The sequence below is a fragment of the Hemitrygon akajei genome, chromosome 6, assembly GCF_048418815.1.
Source record: "Hemitrygon akajei chromosome 6, sHemAka1.3, whole genome shotgun sequence".
NCBI lineage: Eukaryota > Metazoa > Chordata > Chondrichthyes > Myliobatiformes > Dasyatidae > Hemitrygon > Hemitrygon akajei.
Window position 1 is genome coordinate 128,436,713 of NC_133129.1, and position 18,632 is coordinate 128,455,344.

General features: G+C 46.9%; 1 protein-coding gene across 3 annotated transcripts in view; it reads right to left on the reverse strand.

Moving 5' to 3' along the window:
• The window catches only part of cracr2b (calcium release activated channel regulator 2B), a 153,809-nt gene that overhangs the window by 59,864 nt on the left and 75,313 nt on the right, over positions 1-18,632 (reverse strand). For all 3 annotated transcript variants that reach the window (XM_073049228.1, XM_073049225.1, XM_073049227.1), the window contains exons 4-7: positions 16,305-16,476; positions 15,424-15,570; positions 14,649-14,739; positions 4,760-4,855 (exon numbers count right to left, since the gene is read on the reverse strand). In XM_073049228.1, coding sequence (XP_072905329.1) covers positions 4,760-4,855; positions 14,649-14,739; positions 15,424-15,570; positions 16,305-16,476 — 506 coding nt within the window. The remainder of the gene's footprint in view (positions 1-4,759; positions 4,856-14,648; positions 14,740-15,423; positions 15,571-16,304; positions 16,477-18,632) is intronic.

Genomic DNA, 18,632 nt, shown 5'->3' on the forward strand with positions numbered 1-18,632 from the left:
GTGCAGGCTGTTGATATATTGTGCCTAGGGGCTCTTTCAATCAGCCAAAATAACATTAAATCAATGAACTAGTTTTTTTAATGTAGTTTACACTAATTTATCAATGTTTATGGCACTAAAATGTGAATAAGGGAATACTTTGCATCTTTTGTAAATGGCTGATGGGATTTTAGTAATTATCTCAGTAACACTCACATCAGACAGTTTTAAATCAAGCCGCTTATTGTATCGAGAAACAATCTGTTTGATATAAAGTCAGGCTCTTATTAGAAAGCAAATCTGAATAATAAAACAGCAAGGAAATAACTTGGATAAGACATACCAGAGGGTTCTAACAGCTGAAGATGGTTAAATGATGGTTCTGGTGTAAACTGCCAAGTTGGTGGAATTCCTAACTATAAATTTATAAACATGCATATAAGAAGCTCAAAAATCAGACCATGTCAACAGTGATTGTTCTCCGGTTAGAACTGAGTCCAGCTATGCTTTACTCATTTTGGAAATAGGTTTGTCCACCAGCTCTGCAGAACTTCTAATGTCTTTAATCTATATTCATCATTTCTTTTGCTTTGAAAAGCATTGGGACATCCCAACTAATCTTTTTGGATGAAATGGAGACCACTCCTCATGAAGAATTGACACAAATGATTGGATATTTTTCTTCTGCTTAGGCAGTGCCTCGAGCTTCAGGTCGATTTTCTTCTATGCCACTTCTGTAGGTTCTGACATAGCAGATAACGCCATTGTAGAACCTGCCAAGGTTACCACAGGTGGAGCAAGGAATGCTTAGTAAAGGTACAGAGTTGTACAACATGGAACCAGGCTCTTCCACCCAATGCATCTAGGCTGACCATCGTGTCTGCCTATACTAATCTCACTTGCCTGCATTAGGACCATCCCTCCAGGTTTTGCTCATTCAAGCACCCCTCCGAAGGTCACCCAAAATTTGTTACTATTACTGCATCCACCAGCACCTCTGGTAGCTCATTCCAGATACCAATTGTACTTTGTTTAAGGAGAATTACCTATCTGATCTACTTTAGAGATCCTACCTTTTACCCAAACCTATTACCTCCAGAATTAGACACCCCCAACATGACACCGGCTATCTATGCCTCTCCTAATCTTATGTGCCTGTATCTTGCCTGAACCAATCAGCTCTTTCATACTCCTTTATTAGTGGTGCTGCCACCTTCTTGTACTCTTAATTCTACCTCTCTCAGTTCATCCATCATTGGCATTTCCACCCTTCTTTTAGCAGTAACTCAGACCACACAACAGTCTTTACACTATTCTGCAGTTTTGCGCTCATCTAATAAATACTGTTGTATTTATTATCATGAATACCGGAGAGCTTCCTGTGAACAAGGAATTCTAATGCATCCTCATGAATGTGAAAAGCAACTAATTTAATCTAACCTCTCAGTCTCAAGTTTGAAAATGCTGTTTCTTTTCCCCTTTCCTCAGAGAAAATATTTGTGTTGTGCTACCACTGAACTGGTTGAAATTTCCTAGAGCTATCAAGTTGATTATTCCATCCTTTCCATGGAATAGAAATGAGGTGGAAGTTGTAGCATCCCAGAAAGGGAAAGTCTTCATTTTAAAGATATATCTCTTTTAAATCAGAGGGTAACTAACCACTCTGCCACTTATCCCCAGGCATTCTTCCCAATTTGAGATCGGAGGACATTGTGGGAAATATAGCAATATAGTTTGTTTGCCAAGGAGAGCCCAAGGTACAGCTCTGGGAACAAAAGTAGAGCTCATCTAATCTTTCCAGCGCAGAGCAAAGTCTTGATTCTCAGAGTGTCCATTTTGCTAGAAAGTCTATATAAACAGGCAACACACACACAAAATGAAGTGTTGATTATTTTTTCATTTCCATAGATGCTGCCTGACCTGCTGAGCTCCTCCAGCATTTTGTGTGCATTGGTTTGGATTTCCAGCATCTGTATACTTTCTCATGTTTATTATGTAAATAGGCAATTGGCCTGCCGAGAAGTGATAAAGTTATTCAGAACTTCTTTGTTTTTTAGATTGTGCAAATTCTTTCTTCCATTACAGCTCATGACCTTTTGTCTGCTGGTTAACCTATCATCTGCAGTTTATTTGTAGCGCAAATATGTTGCCATCCAGACCAACAAATATCTTCTATAATCTGCCTGCAATCTGAGACTGACGTAACATGGGAGGGATATGGGTGAAGATAGAAAACAGGGAAGGAGAGGATGAAAACAACAGGAATGAAGGGGAACAGAACCATTTTGGAATAGTTGTAAAACCCAGGGTTTATCAAACCTTCTGGCTGGAGTTTCAGAAGTTAAAGACATTGGCTTTGCATTTCTCTCTATAGAAACTCTAAATAGTTCTAGGTTTTCAGCCATTAAAGCTGAGTCAATTCTGTAACAAGTCATTTAATTGCCACTATTTGGCTAATTGATGAGTGCCTGTGAAAACACTAGAGAACAAAACCATCTACATGGTCATTACAGCACAGATATGTCAGAAATTCCCTCCAATGTCTCATAAATTTCACACTATGCACGAGATCATCTTTATTATTTATTATTTTAATCCAATTTAATAATGTTTCAAAGTAGATATCATCCATTTCAGAGCAAGTAGTTGCTAAGTGCAACTTTGGCTTTTGATTTCTAACTATCCTTGCATAGAAATTTGTTTCCTCATTTAAAATACAACCATTTATTAAGTTCAAGTTCCCACTTGACTCAGGTTTGAGTCTGTGACATTGCAGTGACATTCCCGCCTAGTTCACAATAGGCCCAGAATTAGAAATATCTTCATTGCCATTTTTCTAAATAGTAGTTATAGGGAAATAGCATCCTGGCATGTTTTATGAATTCAAATCTAGCAACAGCAATGTTATCATGAAACAACTAATTTGCTTATAAAAAGTACCTAGTTCACAATTATTTTTTCCAGGAAGGAAATCTGCAGTCCTTACTCTATGAGAACTGCATGTGAATCCAGACTAACACGGCCACTATGTGCTTCGTACAGTGCGCATCAGGGCAATTTGCCCCACTATATGATGAACTGAAACCAAGACTTTTGGTGTCCTCCAGCTGCTCTGGGGATTCAGGTCTATGAACTCAGTTTGGTTCAGAATGCTGTTGCTTGCTTGTATTGGTTGCATAATTTGTGTTTTGTTTCTTTCTCTGCACATTGGGTGTTGATCTTTCTTTCTTTTTAAAATTGGATTCTTTTGGGTTTCTTGCTTTGTGGCTGCCTGTAAGCAGACAAATCTCAAGGTTGTATAATTTACACATACCTTGATAATAAATGTACTTTGGATCCTTTGTATAATGCAGCATCATAGCTCAGCAGTTAGCAGAATTACTTTACTGCACTGGTGATCACCGATTGGGGATCAATTCCCGCCGCTGAGTGCAAGGACTTTACACATTTTCCCCGTGACCGCGTAGGTTTGCTCCAGGCGTTCCGGTTTCCTCCCACATTCCAAAGCTGTAGGAGCTAGGGTTAGCGTGTATGGACATGCTATACTGGCATCGGAAGTGTGGCGATACTTGCAGGCTGCCCTCAGCACGAACCTTAGACTGTGCAGGTTGTTAGTGCAAAACAATGCAGTCACGGTATGTTTTGACGTTTCGATGTACGTGTGACAAATAAAGCTAATCTTTAATGAAAAATCTCTTTTTACCATATGCTCATCTCTAAAACTGCCTCACAAGCCATTCAATTGCTAACAATTAGGAACGTTCAGTAGAATAAATGCTTACAACTTTATTGTATGCTATTCTTATGACCTTATATTAATATGATATGTTTGACATGAAACATACAATATTGATCATATCACCAAGCATTAATAAAAATTAACGTTACCATTGCAACTCACTACACAGACCTGGAAGCTAAGTGGGCCTATCACTATTAAGCTATTTCAACTGATCCTATCACAAACATCGTCTTTGTTCTACACCCCACACCAGCCACCTACCCCTCTCCCCAACTTCCCTCCTATTGAAAACTAACTTGTACATCTCTCTTTCCCAGCATGACTAAAAGGTCACATACCTGAAAAGCTGACCATTTCTCCTTCCCCACAAATGGCCTGACCTGCTGAGTTTTCCCTGCATTTTCTGTTTTTGCTTTGATTCTATACACTGATTCCTCACATCCTGCCTTTGTTTCCTGTTGGCCCTCAGGTCAAGGTTAGAAACAAGTTAACCCAGAACTAAACACCTCATAAAAAAGTCATTCAAATATTAATTGAAAAAGCTGGCAAGTTATTCTCAGTTTTCACAGTCAGGGCCATAGAGCGTGGAAAAGGCCATTCAGCCCAACCAAGTCTATGCCAAACAAGATGCCCATCCATTTGCCAACATTTGGCCCATAAACTTCTAAACCTTTAAAAGTTGTTATTGCACTCTCCACAACCATTTTCTTTTGCAGTTCATTCCACACACATTCCACCCTCTGGTGAAGACAAATTTCCCCCTCAAGACCCTATTAATTCTTTCCTCAGTTACCCTAAAAGCCATTAAGAAATAAGTTCTAATAGCAAAGCCTTGAACAATGAAGGTTGTTTTCTTAATATTATAATAAACCACTTAATGTCATTTTTTTAAAACATGGGAACAGATCAAATACTCAATGACAAAATACTACTTGAAAAGTAACCTTCCCCCTTCCCCCATGCCAAACTCATTTTGAAAAGGATTCCAAATGAAAGCCACTAATTTGATCAATAAACCATAATGAAACCACATCCTACCTTCTTTTGCTGTAGAATGATATTTTCCAAGTCCTGCTCCTTCCTCATCAGCTCCCTTTCCAACTGATGGTTCCGTTCCGTGTGCTTCCACACATCCTGCCGAGATAAACGGCAAGAGCATTCATTTCTCATTAGGCTCGACTTGCTCTTCACCATCACACAGCTGCCTATGAGAGACTTGACTTTTCATTGGCTTCTCCCCTTTGGAAGAGCCCTGGTACCTTGCTTTATTTGACCTCAATTCCTATCCTGTTGTTCTCCAGCACAGTCAACCCCAAGTTTTTTCCCATCCTCCTGAAAACCTGATAGTCATCAGCTCAGCTGGAAGCTGTAAAAATGGCAGCTTTTTATTCATTCTTTATTGCCTCCTTTTTATTCCAACACGATTCACTATTTGGTTTACTTTCTTTTACTAAGGGATAAGGTTCAGCAAGACACCAAGGAGAACCTGCAGTTCTCTGAATAGTACAACAGATCGTTTATGCTCATCAGAGCAGTCAGACAATGCTTTGGTTTAATGTCTAATATTCAGCATCTCCTACAGAGCAGCATTTCAATGTAAATGTTGGTGTGAATCAAATTCTCACTTCCAATTTTTCCCTCTTGCCCATAGCTTCACAGTGAATTTCTGATGATATTCAGATGTAATTATTTTTGAAAATTATTTTTTTTAATATCATTTTCTTTTCTCTTTTCCTCTGAACAACTGAGCATTATCTCCCATCAGGCAGAAGATACAAAAGCCTGAAAGCTTGTACCACCAGCCTTAAGGACAAGTTCTTTCCCACAGATATCAAACTCCTGAATGGACCACTTGTATGATAAGATGGTCTCTTGAACTCACAATCCAACACATTGTGATCTTACACATTATTGTTCACCCTCGCTGCAACTTCTCTATAGCTTTCACACTTTATTCTGATCATTATAGTTTTATCTTGTACTCAATGCACAATGTAATGATATGATCTGTAAGACAAGCTTTTCATTGTATCGTTGACAATAATAAACCAATTCCAATCTCAGATTAAATACCATCATAAAATTAGTACTAGAAAATCACAAGGGTGATGATAGTGAAGTTTCTAGGACCAGATTGCTTGTATCCTTGGTTCCTAAATCAAGTGTCTCTAGTCGTAGAACTGATTGTAAACTACTTCCAAACATCCTTGTTTTCTATGTACCGAAATATTAGAAAACTGTCAAAGAATATTCTTATTCAAAAAGAATGGGAGTGGGGATAGTGGAGTCAGGAATAAATAGATGCTGGTTAGCCTAATATTTACTATTAGAATGAATTATAAAGGAAACCCTTTGAGGAAGTGTCAGCCAGAGAGGACCAGTAGATGTAATCCAATTGGATTTGCAAAAATGGCTTGCAAAAATGCCACATGCTCATGGAGATGGTGGTAATATGGTAACATGGATAAAAGGATTGGCTAGCTAGCAGGAAACAGCAAGTAGGGCTAGAGTTGCCAACCTGTAACCAATGAATTGCTGTGATGGTCAGTGCGGGGCAGCAGCTGTTTACAATATACATTAGTGAGTTAGAGGAAGGAAGTCAATACACTGAGGCTAAGCTTACAGAGGATACAAAAGTAAGGGTAGGGGAGGCAAGCATTGGAGAGGATCTAAGCCGCTCACAAAGAGATATTAATAAATCAAATGAGTGGACAAGTTGGCAAATAGAATATTTTGTGGACAACGTGAGGTAGGTCAATTTGCAAAGAAGAATGATTGAAAAATATATTATTAATAAGGAGAAGCACTGCAGAGAGCTAACAGAGGCATTAGGGAGTCCTCATCCATCAACCAGACAAAGCTAACACACTGGTGCAGCCATGGATGTAATGAAACATAAACTCAAAGCCAGACTTTTGAGTAATAACAAAATAAGCAGACATAGGAAGAAACACACACAAAATATACACTATACACACACTACAGCTCAGCATTTAATACCATCATTCCCACAATTCTGATTGAGAAGTTGCAGAACATGGGCCTCTGCATCTCCCTCTGCAATTGGATCCTCAACTTCCTAACCGGAAGAACACAATCTGTGCGGATTGGTGATAACATATTCTCCTTGCTGGCGATCAACACTGGCGCACCTCGGGGGTGTATGCTTAGCCCACTGCTCTACTCTCTGTAAGCACATGACTGTGTGGCTAGGCATAGCTCAAGTACCATCTATAAATTTGCTGATGATACAACCATTGTTAGTAGAATCTCAGGTCATGACGAGGTGTACAGGAGTGAGATATACTAACTAGAGGAACGGTGCCGCAGCAACAACCTAGCACTCAGCGTCAGTAAGACGGAAGAGCTGATTGTGGACTTCCAGAAGGGTAAGACAAAGGAACATACTGTATACCAATCCTCATAGAGGGATCAGAAGTGGAGACAGTGAACACTTCCAAGTTCCTGGGTGTCAAGATCTCTGAGGATTTAACCTGGCCCCAACATATTGATGCAGTTATAAAGAAGGCAAGACAGTGCCTATACTTCATTAGGAGTTTGAAGAGATTTGGTATGTCAACAAATACACTCAAAAACTTCTATAGATGTGCCGTGGAGAGCATTCTGACAGGCTGCATCACTGTCTGGTATAGGAGGGCTACTGCACAGGACTGTAAATTTAATTGGCTCCATCTTGAGTACTAGCCTACAAAGTACCCAGGACATCTTCAAGGAGCGGAGTCTCAGAAAGGCAGTGTCCATTACAAAGGACCTCTAGCACCCAGGGTATGCCCTTTTCTCACTGTTACCATCAGGTAGGAGGTACAGAAGCCTGAAGGCACACACTCACAGACTCAGGAACAGCTTCTTCCCCTCCGCCATCCGATTCCTAATTGGACACTGAACTCTTGGACACGACCTCACTTTTTTAATATATATAGTATTTCTGATTTTTGCACAATTTTTCATCTATTCAATATACGTATACTGTAATTGATTTGGTTATTGATTTTTTATTATTATCATTTTTATTTTGTGTTTTTTCTTCTATATTATGTATTGCATTGAACTGCTGCTGCTAAATTAACAAATTTCACGACACATGCCAATGATAATAAATCTGATTCTGATTCAAAACACTGAGGGAGACCCCGACAGCAAATTGCGCGCCTGGTTCACAGATGGCTCCAGCCGCTGGAAAGGGGGTAAACAATTTTGGAAAGCGGCAGCACTTCATCCCGCCACGGGTAGAATTTTAACCACTGAGGGGGAGGGGGGTTCCAGTCAACTTGCCGAGCTGGCGGCAGTAGCCCTCACCCTCCAAAACACTACCGGACCAGACCACATCTATACTGACTCCTGGGCAGTAGCTAACGGCATTGCAGTGTGGATGGCCCGGTGGCAAGACATGGGGTGGGAAATACACAGACGTCCCCTCTGGGGACAGCACCACTGGCGTTTCATTTGGGACCAGGCTACCCACAGAAAATTTTTTGTCCACCATGTGGATGCCCATACCCGGAAAGATAATGAAGAGGCAACGTTTAACGCTGCTGTGGACCAGGCTGCCCAAATATCATCTGCCACCACTTCCACCCCTGACACAGACCCCAGTGCACTAGCTGCGTGGGCACACCGACCCCAGTGCACTAGCTGCGTGGGCACACCGACCCCAGTGCAATAGCTGTGTGGGCACACGGACCCCAGTGCACGAGCTGCGTGGGCACACCGACCCCAGTGCACTAGCTGCGTGGGCACACCGACCCCAGTGCACTAGCTGCGTGGGCACACAGACCCCAGTGCACTAGCTGCGTGGGCACACCGACCCCAGTGCACTAGCTGCGTGGGCACACAGACCCCAGTGCACTAGCTGCCTGGGCACACCGACCCCAGTGCACTAGCTGCGTGGGCACACAGACCCCAGTGCACGAGCTGCGTGGGCACACCGACCCCAGTGCACTAGCTGCGTGGGCACACGGACCCCAGTGCACGAGCTGCGTGGGCACACCGACCCCAGTGCACTAGCTGCGTGGGCACACGGACCCCAGTGCACTAGCTGCATGGGCACACGGACCCCAGTGCACGAGCTGCGTGGGCACACCGACCCCAGTGCACTAGCTGCGTGGGCACACAGACCCCAGTGCACTAGCTGTGTGAGCACACCGACCCCAGTGCACGAGCTGCGTGGGCACACCGACCCCAGTGCACGAGCTGCGTGGGCACACCGACCCCAGTGCACTAGCTGCGTGGGCACACCGACCCCAGTGCACTAGCTGTGTGGGCACACGGACCCCAGTGCACTAGCTGCGTGGGCACACGGACCCCAGTGCACGAGCTGCGTGGGCACACCGACCCCAGTGCACTAGCTGCGTGGGCACACAGACCCCAGTGCACTAGCTGTGTGAGCACACCGACCCCAGTGCACGAGCTGCGTGGGCACACCGACCCCAGTGCACTAGCTGTGTGGGCACACCGACCCCAGTGCACTAGCTGCGTGGGCACACCGACCCCAGTGCACTAGCTGCGTGGGCACACCGACCCCAGTGCACGAGCTGCGTGGGCACACCGACCCCAGTGCACTAGCTGTGTGGGCACACCGACCCCAGTGCACTAGCTGCGTGGGCACACCGACCCCAGTGCACTAACTGTGTGGGCACACAGACCCCAGTGCACTAGCTGCGTGGGCACACAGACCCCAGTGCACTAGCTGCGTGGGCACACAGACCCCAGGGCACTAGCTGCGTGGGCACACAGACCCCAGGGCACTAGCTGTGTGGGCACACAGACCCCAGGGCACTAGCTGCGTGGGCACACAGACCCCAGTGCACTAGCTGCGTGGGCACACAGACCCCAGGGCACTAGCTGCGTGGGCACACAAACCCCAGGGCACTAGCTGTGTGGGCACACAGACCCCAGTGCACGAGCTGCGTGGGCACACGGACCCCAGTGCACTAGCTGTGTGGGCACACAGACCCCAGTGCATGAGCTGCGTGGGCACACAGACCCCAGTGCATGAGCTGCGTGGGCACACGGACCCCAGTGCACTAGCTGTGTGGGCACACAGACCCCAGTGCACTAGCTGCGTGGGCACACCGACCCCAGTGCACTAGCTGCGTGGGCACACCGACCCCAGTGCACGAGCTGCGTGGGCACACCGACCCCAGTGCACGAGCTGCGTGGGCACACGGACCCCAGTGCACGAGCTGCGTGGGCACACCAACCCCAGTGCACTAGCTGCGTGGGCACACCGACCCCAGTGCACTAGCTGCGTGGGCACACCGACCCCAGTGCACTAGCTGCGTGGGCACACAGACCCCAGGGCACTAGCTGTGTGGGCACACAGACCCCAGGGCACTAGCTGCGTGGGCACACAGACCCCAGTGCACTAGCTGCATGGGCACACAGACCCCAGGGCACTAGCTGCGTGGGCACACAGACCCCAGGGCACTAGCTGTGTGGGCACACAGACCCCAGTGCACGAGCTGCGTGGGCACACGGACCCCAGTGCACTAGCTGTGTGGGCACACGGACCCCAGTGCACGAGCTGCGTGGGCACACGGACCCCAGTGCACTAGCTGTGTGGGCACACGGACCCCAGTGCACGAGCTGCATGGGCACACGGACCCCAGTGCACGAGCTGTGTGGGCACACCGACCCCAGTGCACTAGCTGCGTGGGCACACAGACCCCAGTGCACTAGCTGCGTGGGCACACCGACCCCAGTGCACGAGCTGCGTGGGCACACGGACCCCAGTGCACTAGCTGTGTGGGCACACAGACCCCAGTGCACGAGCTGCGTGGGCACACGGACCCCAGTGCACTAGCTGTGTGGGCACACAGACCCCAGTGCACTAGCTGCGTGGGCACACCGACCCCAGTGCACTAGCTGCGTGGGCACACCGACCCCAGTGCACGAGCTGCGTGGGCACACCGACCCCAGTGCACTAGCTGTGTGGGCACACAGACCCCAGTGCACTAGCTGCGTGGGCACACGGACCCCAGTGCACGAGCTGCGTGGGCACACAGACCCCAGTGCACTAGCTGTGTGAGCACACCGACCTCAGTGCACGAGCTGTGTGAGCACACCGACCCCAGTGCACTAGCTGCGTGGGCACACAGACCCCAGTGCACTAGCTGCGTGGGCACACCGACCCCAGTGCACTAGCTGTGTGGGCACACAGACCCCAGTGCACTAGCTGCGTGGGCACACGGACCCCAGTGCACGAGCTGCGTGGGCACACCGACCCCAGTGCACTAGCTGCGTGGGCACACAGACCCCAGTGCACTAGCTGTGTGAGCACACCGACCCCAGTGCACGAGCTGTGTGAGCACACCGACCCCAGTGCACTAGCTGCGTGGGCACACAGACCCCAGTGCACTAGCTGTGTGAGCACACCGACCCCAGTGCACTAGCTGTGTGAGCACACCGACCCCAGTGCACTAGCTGCGTGGGCACACAGACCCCAGTGCACTAGCTGCGTGGGCACACGGACCCCAGTGCACGAGCTGCGTGGGCACACCGACCCCAGTGCACGAGCTGTGTGGGCACACAGACCCCAGTGCACTAGCTGCGTGGGCACACAGACCCCAGTGCACGAGCTGCGTGGGCACACAGACCCCAGTGCACTAGCTGCGTGGGCACACAGACCCCAGTGCACTAGCTGCGTGGGCACACGGACCCCAGTGCACTAGCTGCGTGGGCACACGGACCCCAGTGCACGAGCTGCGTGGGCACACCGACCCCAGTGCACTAGCTGTGTGGCACACCGACCCCAGTGCACTAGCTGCGTGGGCACACCGCAAAGGTGGCCACTGAGGGGCCGATGGCACGCGGCACTGGGCTGAACAATTCAGTGTCGCCTTGACCCTCAATCAATGTAAAACGTCTGTAGATAACTGCCCCATCTGCCAGCTAGTCAAGCCACGGGACTGGCCGATAGGGCCACCGGGCCACATTCGTCGCGGCACGGGGGCGGGTCAGGTATGGCAAATCGACTATATTGGACCGCTCCCGCGACAGAATAAGAAGCAGTATGTCCTCATGATGGTGGACACATACTCGGGTGTCCTGGTGGCAGTGCCCTGTGAGAGGGCCAACCAGAACGGCACCATCAGAGGATTACAGCACCTCTCCTCTCTCTATGGGGTCCCATGGGAGGTACAATCCGATCAGGGCTCACACTTTGCTGGGACCAAAGCCCAGACCTGGGCGGCTGAGGCGGGGATCTCGTGGCTGTTCCATATACCCCACCACCCCCAGGCATCGGGCTTAATTGAAAGAATGAACGGCCTGCTCAAGGAAAAAATTCGCACACTGATACCCTCTCGCACACTGCAGGGGTGGCTAAGTGTCCTCCAGCAGGCCGTCGACCAGTTAAACACACGGCCCACTAGCCAAGGGGGATCCCCACTGGCCCGCCACCTGACACAGTCCCCATCTCCCAACTGGGAAACCACCGAACCCCCCGAGACCGAGGACTCGGGCAGAGAATGGATCCGACTGCCGCAGAGCCTCCCCAGAAAGGGAGAAATTGTCGCGCGCGGTCCAGGGGACACCCGCTGGGTTGCCATTCCAGGTAAATCTGATTTGTCCTGTATACATACCCGGCATTTAACCAGCAGGGAATGAGTTTCCTCCTACACCTACCCCCACCCTCTCCCCACCCCCCACCCCCCGTCCCCGTCTCCCTCTACAGGACAATGGTGCGACTCCAGTCATCCCTCCTGGTCGCTGCGATGCTCGGCTCCGTGACAGCTGCCAACACCTTCCTCAGGGTCGCTTTACGAGTTTGCCAGCAACACCAACAGATCGGACTGCTGGATCTGCTTGCGGGCCCCAGCACACGCTGATGATGCGCTGCCACTCACGCCAATCCCGCTGGATGACATTGAGATGAACTGTTTACACAGACTGTTTGCTCCTGCTGGTTTTGGCATATCTGTTTGGGGGGGACCTGCTGGCAGCCCCCCACCACTCTCCTCCCCACTACACAACATCTCTTCCCTTGACCCCCGATGGGGTGGGTGCTTCAGGAACTGGTATTTCTCTCCCTACACTTGGACCTCCACCCGAGTCCCCACCCTCAGAGTTATTCCACAGCTACTGAGTAGACCTAACGACTGCTGGTGCAGACTCCGCAATGCGCACACTTCTAACTTTTCCGTTGGTCACAGCAACTGTCAGCGAAACTGGTACCCGGGTGCCCCAGTGACCACTGCCGACGATGCTGCTAAGCTGGGAGCTCCCTGGACTCTAAACGGGACCCACTGGATCTCCGGCCACCGCGCCTACCCGTGGCTCCCCACGAGCTGGTACGGCTGCTGCTTTCCAGCATATGTGGTGCCCTTCATCCACCCCCCTGAATGACCTTGGGGAGCATCCGGCGTACAGCGGCCACCGGGACAAGAGGGCCATTACAGAGGCAGAGAGGTTCTGGATGATAGCCTTTCCCAGTTATGGTACGGCCCGGCTGTCCCGGGAGGTGATCCAGATGACCAGTGTGCTCGAGACTCTGGCCAACGAGACGGCAGTGGCACTGCAACACACGGAGGATGCCCTCACCCGAACGGCGGCAGAACTGACAGCTGTCAGGATGGTCGCCCAGCAGAACCGAATGGCACTGGACTACCTACTCGCTGCTGATGGTGGAACGTGTGCAGTGGTTGGTGAGGAATGCTGTACCTTTATCCCTGATGAGTCCAGCAACATCACTCACTTGGCCGCTCACATTCGGGACTCGGTGGCTAAAATTCAAAAATCAAGGGACCAGCTCCTCCAGCACAACACCTCATGGGGCAATTGGTGGCCGTTTGGGTCCCTAGGGGGGTGGTGGGCAACTGTAATTCACTGGTCCATCGCACTCATTCTTGTAATCATAGCCACTTCTATACTATGTTGCGCATGCCAGATGATTAAGAGTGTCTCTGCATTTACTTAGCTGCTTAAAAATGGTTATTTCTGGTATGTGATATTGTTCCACCCTCTTATGTGTATTGGCTATGTGGTGCATCTTCCGAGGGGTGGAGTGTATCCAGAGATACCGGCCACGTGACAGATGCACTGCCACCTGGCTGGTCGGAGGACACACCACATGCCAATCAACATTTGGTCCCCCCCAACTAATCAATGCACACCTAAATTATTGGTCACCTTAATTGGATTATGGCGCCCAGCCCCATGCTTTAAAAGGTGAGACTTGTGCCTACCTGGCTCGCTGTCTCTTACAGACCACCTCATTGAAGGTAAGTGCATTGATTTATGCTTGGGAAGTTCTATCGTTTGTCCTGGTAAGGGAGCCGCAGCTATCCAAGGTCAAGGGGGATAGATGTCGTAGTGCTTTTCCCTTGTTCTTTGTCTGTGTAACTGTACCCTGTCCCCACACCGCTTCCTGTGTATTGTAGTTGCTCGTGTTGACCTGACTTCCCCATGTAAATAAATTCCTTATTATTAAAACTGTGTGTGTCCAGGCCTCTACTGTTGAGACTCAAAGAACCAGTTATTTTCCATCACAACAGTCAGGCAGCGTCTATGGAAATAAATAAACAGTCAATGTTTCGGGCCACAATCCTCCTTCAGGACTGAGAAGGAAGTAGGGAATTGCCAGAATAAAAAGATGGGGGGAGGAGAGTGAGGTTAGCCGGAAGGCATTAGGTGAAGCCAGCTGGGTGGGAAGAGTCAAGGGCTGGAGAAGAAAGAAACTGATAGGAGAAGAGAGTGGACCACAGGAGAAAGAGAGGGAAGAGAGGACCGTGGGGGTAGTAATAGGCAGGGTAGAAGAAGTAAAAGGTCAGAGTGGGGAATATGGGAAGGTGGAAATTTGGTTACTGAAAGGAGAAATCAATATTCATACCATTAAGGTTGGAGGGTACAGATATGGGAAATATTTGGATCAACCCCAAATGTCCTGAAACTAGAATCAAGGAGTTACCTGATTTATTAACTTCTCTTTCTCTCTCTTAATCTGCTGCTCCATTTCCTCGTACAGGCAGCGTACCTCTCTATCATGCTCGTACTCCTTCCTGTAGTTAAAGAAAGGGAAGAGCCTTCAGACAACAGCTCCAAAACTTTGCCTTCTGCAATGAAAGGGAACTCAGCAAATGACTTATCTTGGAATAACATGCTCTTTCTTTTAAACAGGAATAATTGGTGAGGAAAAAAGGAAACATACTGCTTTCTTGATATGGGTAAGGCACAAAAAAATAGTGAAAAGCTTTTGAGGTTTTTCAAGTTCCTGACACCTTTGTTACTGCTTTCTTCCTGAAGTTCAAGGACTATAATGAGTAAACACCCATTTTTTCACATGTCAAGTTTGACAGTAGCCCGCCGGTGGCGTAGTGGCATTAGCACTGGACTTTGAGGTGAATGGTCTTGAGTTCGAATCCAGCCAGCCCCTTGCACGCTTTCCATCTATGCTGAGTTAAGCATTAACTCAACCTCGTAAAAAAACAGACAAATGCTTAAAAGCTGTCTGATGTGATGCACTACAAGGCACGAAAAGGAACAGCAACCTTTCCAGTGAGTATTGGATAATCAGTAATGGAACTAAACAGCATTAATCCTCCCTTCACATGGCACACATAATAAGGATTGCTGGATGGTGTTCAGGTTCAGTCAGAAAGAGAAACAGCAGGCAATGAAAATACATTTCCTCAAATTTTACATCTAAATCAGTACACATTTACTAATATGTGACAAATGGTTACCGTTTCATTGCTTGTTCCATGATTTTCTTCTCCTGCTGTATCTCCTGGATGTGTGTTGTAAGGTTGGCTAAGAACTGCTCAAAGTTGGCCAGCAGCTCAGGCTTCCCTCTGTGGAGCCTGGCCCATAACTCCCTTACCTCACTTTGACTGAAGTGGAGGGAAAAAAGCAGAAGTTAAAAGAAAATTTCCTAAAGTTAACCAGCATGTTTATTAATGATATCATATTGAAGAAATTAATACAATTAATGTCAGTGTTGTAAATTCTGGATATATATATGTAGCCACTGTAGCACGTCATGCAGTTCAATGCATTGATTACTTGTGTTTAAGAGACCAAATCAATTAAGAACATCACCTTATCTTTTGCAATATGTGCTTTTTATTTTTATTTAAGAGACAGATGTGCTCTCTCAGGTTAGTATCTAATGAACTACCTGAGTGTTTCTGTGATGATTCATTTCGATTTTCAGTTGCAGATTCTCAAGTTGAATCATCGTTTAATGCCAGCTACTTATTCCTTTTCAACCACAAAATTGTGTGATACGCGCTATATAAACTGATCACTTATGGACCTGAATTTGTAGAAGCCTTGAATAAATACTAATTACTTTGAGTAAAATAATAGTCATTCTTCCAGAGCAAGAAGGTTGAAAGTTCCTTTCTTTATTAAAATAACAATTTGTTTAGCATCAACTCTCTACATCTTCTCTGTTATCTTAACTGTACTTTCATTGAATTTCTGTACTATTTGAACTATGACTAATCAGGTTTTAATATCTTTCATTTTCTCTCTAATATTAAAGCTTGTTCAAATTTTGACTCAATATTATTAGATATGAGAAATAAAATGAACTCTAGTACCAGATTTGTAAAGTACTTACTCCTCAAAGATTTGTGAAGCTCCAAGCTGTTCCATCATGAAACAAAACTGCTTCTCTTCCACATCTGTAACAATATCCAGCTCGTCCGACCAGCCAGATTCAAAGGTTTCATCATGCTTTGAGTTTTCCAGTCTCTCTGTTGTTGGCAGCACTTTGATGCCAATGAATTGCCCTGAATATTCAAGGGACATTTAAGTTACCGATCTAACAAAATCTTCAGTATGACAAGGCAAGACCAAAGTTCAAACAAGCAATGAAACTGCAGGCCTTCTAGCTAGTGTAGAAAGAGAAGGAATGAGCAGCAGAGAAGCTGGCAGCATAGCGGTGAAGTGATGAGTTTCCAGATTCAGAAATGAGAGCCCAATGTTCAAATCACACCAATGGCACCTGTGGAATTTAAATTCAGTTCATATTCTGCAGTTCTTAAAAGAAGATAAATTAGTCTTATTAATTGTCATAAGATTACTGGATTGCTGTTAAAAACCTATCCACTGGGGAAATCTACCATCTGCACTTTATCTGCATTATTTGTGACTCCGGCTTCACAGTATTGCAGTTGATTCTTAAACGTTTGATGCCCAAAATTTAAAAAAGATTAAATTCGTAACTTAAGAATGGAAGTGCTAGAGAGCTAAGCTGCTAGATGCTGAACTGAAATAAAGGAAAGCAAAAGTTATTATTATCGTAGTACAAAGGTGATTGCTGAGGGCAATCAAGAGTTCAGCCTTCCTTCTGATTGCTGCCGAGAAGGAGACTGTGAGCAGACTATTGCTGTAGGCCTCTGAACTCACGTGGTGTCTCTCCTTTTGTTGATCAGTGAAGATGTTACCGTGGTCCTGCGTTATGAATTGGACTATTCTGTTTATGGACTGTGGAATTACCGTACTCAGACTTATGGTTTTTATATTCTGTGTATTTCACCCATTTCTTTCCATTTTGTTGTGCGAGGGGAGGGTGTTTTGGGGGGGGGGTCGATGTTCTTGTTCCATTTTGTGTGGGGGTGGGGGTTTGGGGTCAAAGTTTTCTGTTTTGTGCGGGGTAAGGGGGGTTTGGGGGTTGATAATCAGGATGCCATTCTTTTTTATGCAAGGGGTAGGTTTGATATTTCGCTCTGAATGACTTTCATGTTCCTTCTTTGCTTTGTGGTTATCTGGAGAAGATGAATACTGGAGTTGTATATGGATAACTACTCTGATAACAAATGAACTTTGAACACATATGTCATCATATACAACCCTGAGATTCATTTTCCTGTGGACATACTCAACATATCTACATAGTAAAAGCTAAAAGAACCAATGAAAGACCACCCAACTCGGGCATTCAACCACAATGGTAATAAATAAATAAATAGCTTTGAGAACACGAGATGAAGAGTCCTTGAAAGTGAGTCCATTGGCTGTGGGAACATTTTATTGATAAGACAAGAGAAGTTATCCCCTTTGGCTCAAGAGCCTGATGTTTCAGGGGTAATAACTGTTCCTGAACCTGGTGGTGTGAGCCCTGAAGCTCCTGTACCTTCTTCCTGATGGTGGCAGTGAGGAGAGAGCATGTCCTGTGTGGTGGGGGTCCCTGATGCTGCTTTCCTGCTATGTCATTCCATGTAGAAGTGCTCAGTGGTTGGGAGGGCTGTACCTGGGCTATATCCACGACTGCTACTAGGAAAAGGGACTACCAATCTCAATCACCTCACTGTCAGTGACAGCAGGTGAAGAACAGTGCTTCGGTGAAGGAAAGCAAAGATGACAAAGGGAAAGTGAGTCACACAGCAGGTAATTAGATGAAGATTGCATCCAAAAACACTCAGAATAAGGGTGATGAAAGGGGACCACAGAGTAATCAGGGCAAGAACACTTTAACCATATTGCTGTCCCTATGAAGATTGATAGAGAGGGGTGAGAAGAAAATCAAAATCTGCACACTATGCAGCTTGGATTTTACCTATGCACCCTCCAGTAAGCATCAGAAGCATGCAAGTTGACCTAATCAGCAAAAACAGGGAAGAAATCTGAGAAAATATAAAACTTGTTAAGTTTGCACAGATGGAGCAACTCTCACGAGTCCAATTCTCCAACCATTGTCCTCAGCCCTATTTCATTCCATTGGTTTATTCTTCCTGTAACTTACAGGCACACATGGTAGTGAGATGATGAGCCTGAAGTTCCACTGCCCTTACATACATGTCCTGAAGTAATGCTGGAAGGGAATTCATTTCTATAGGGCTTTGGTGAGATGACATCTAGAATATTGTGGTCCGGTCTCCTACCCTGAGGAAGGATATACTGTAATTGTAGGAAAGGCAGAGGGGAGAAAGAAGAGGGGAGAGTG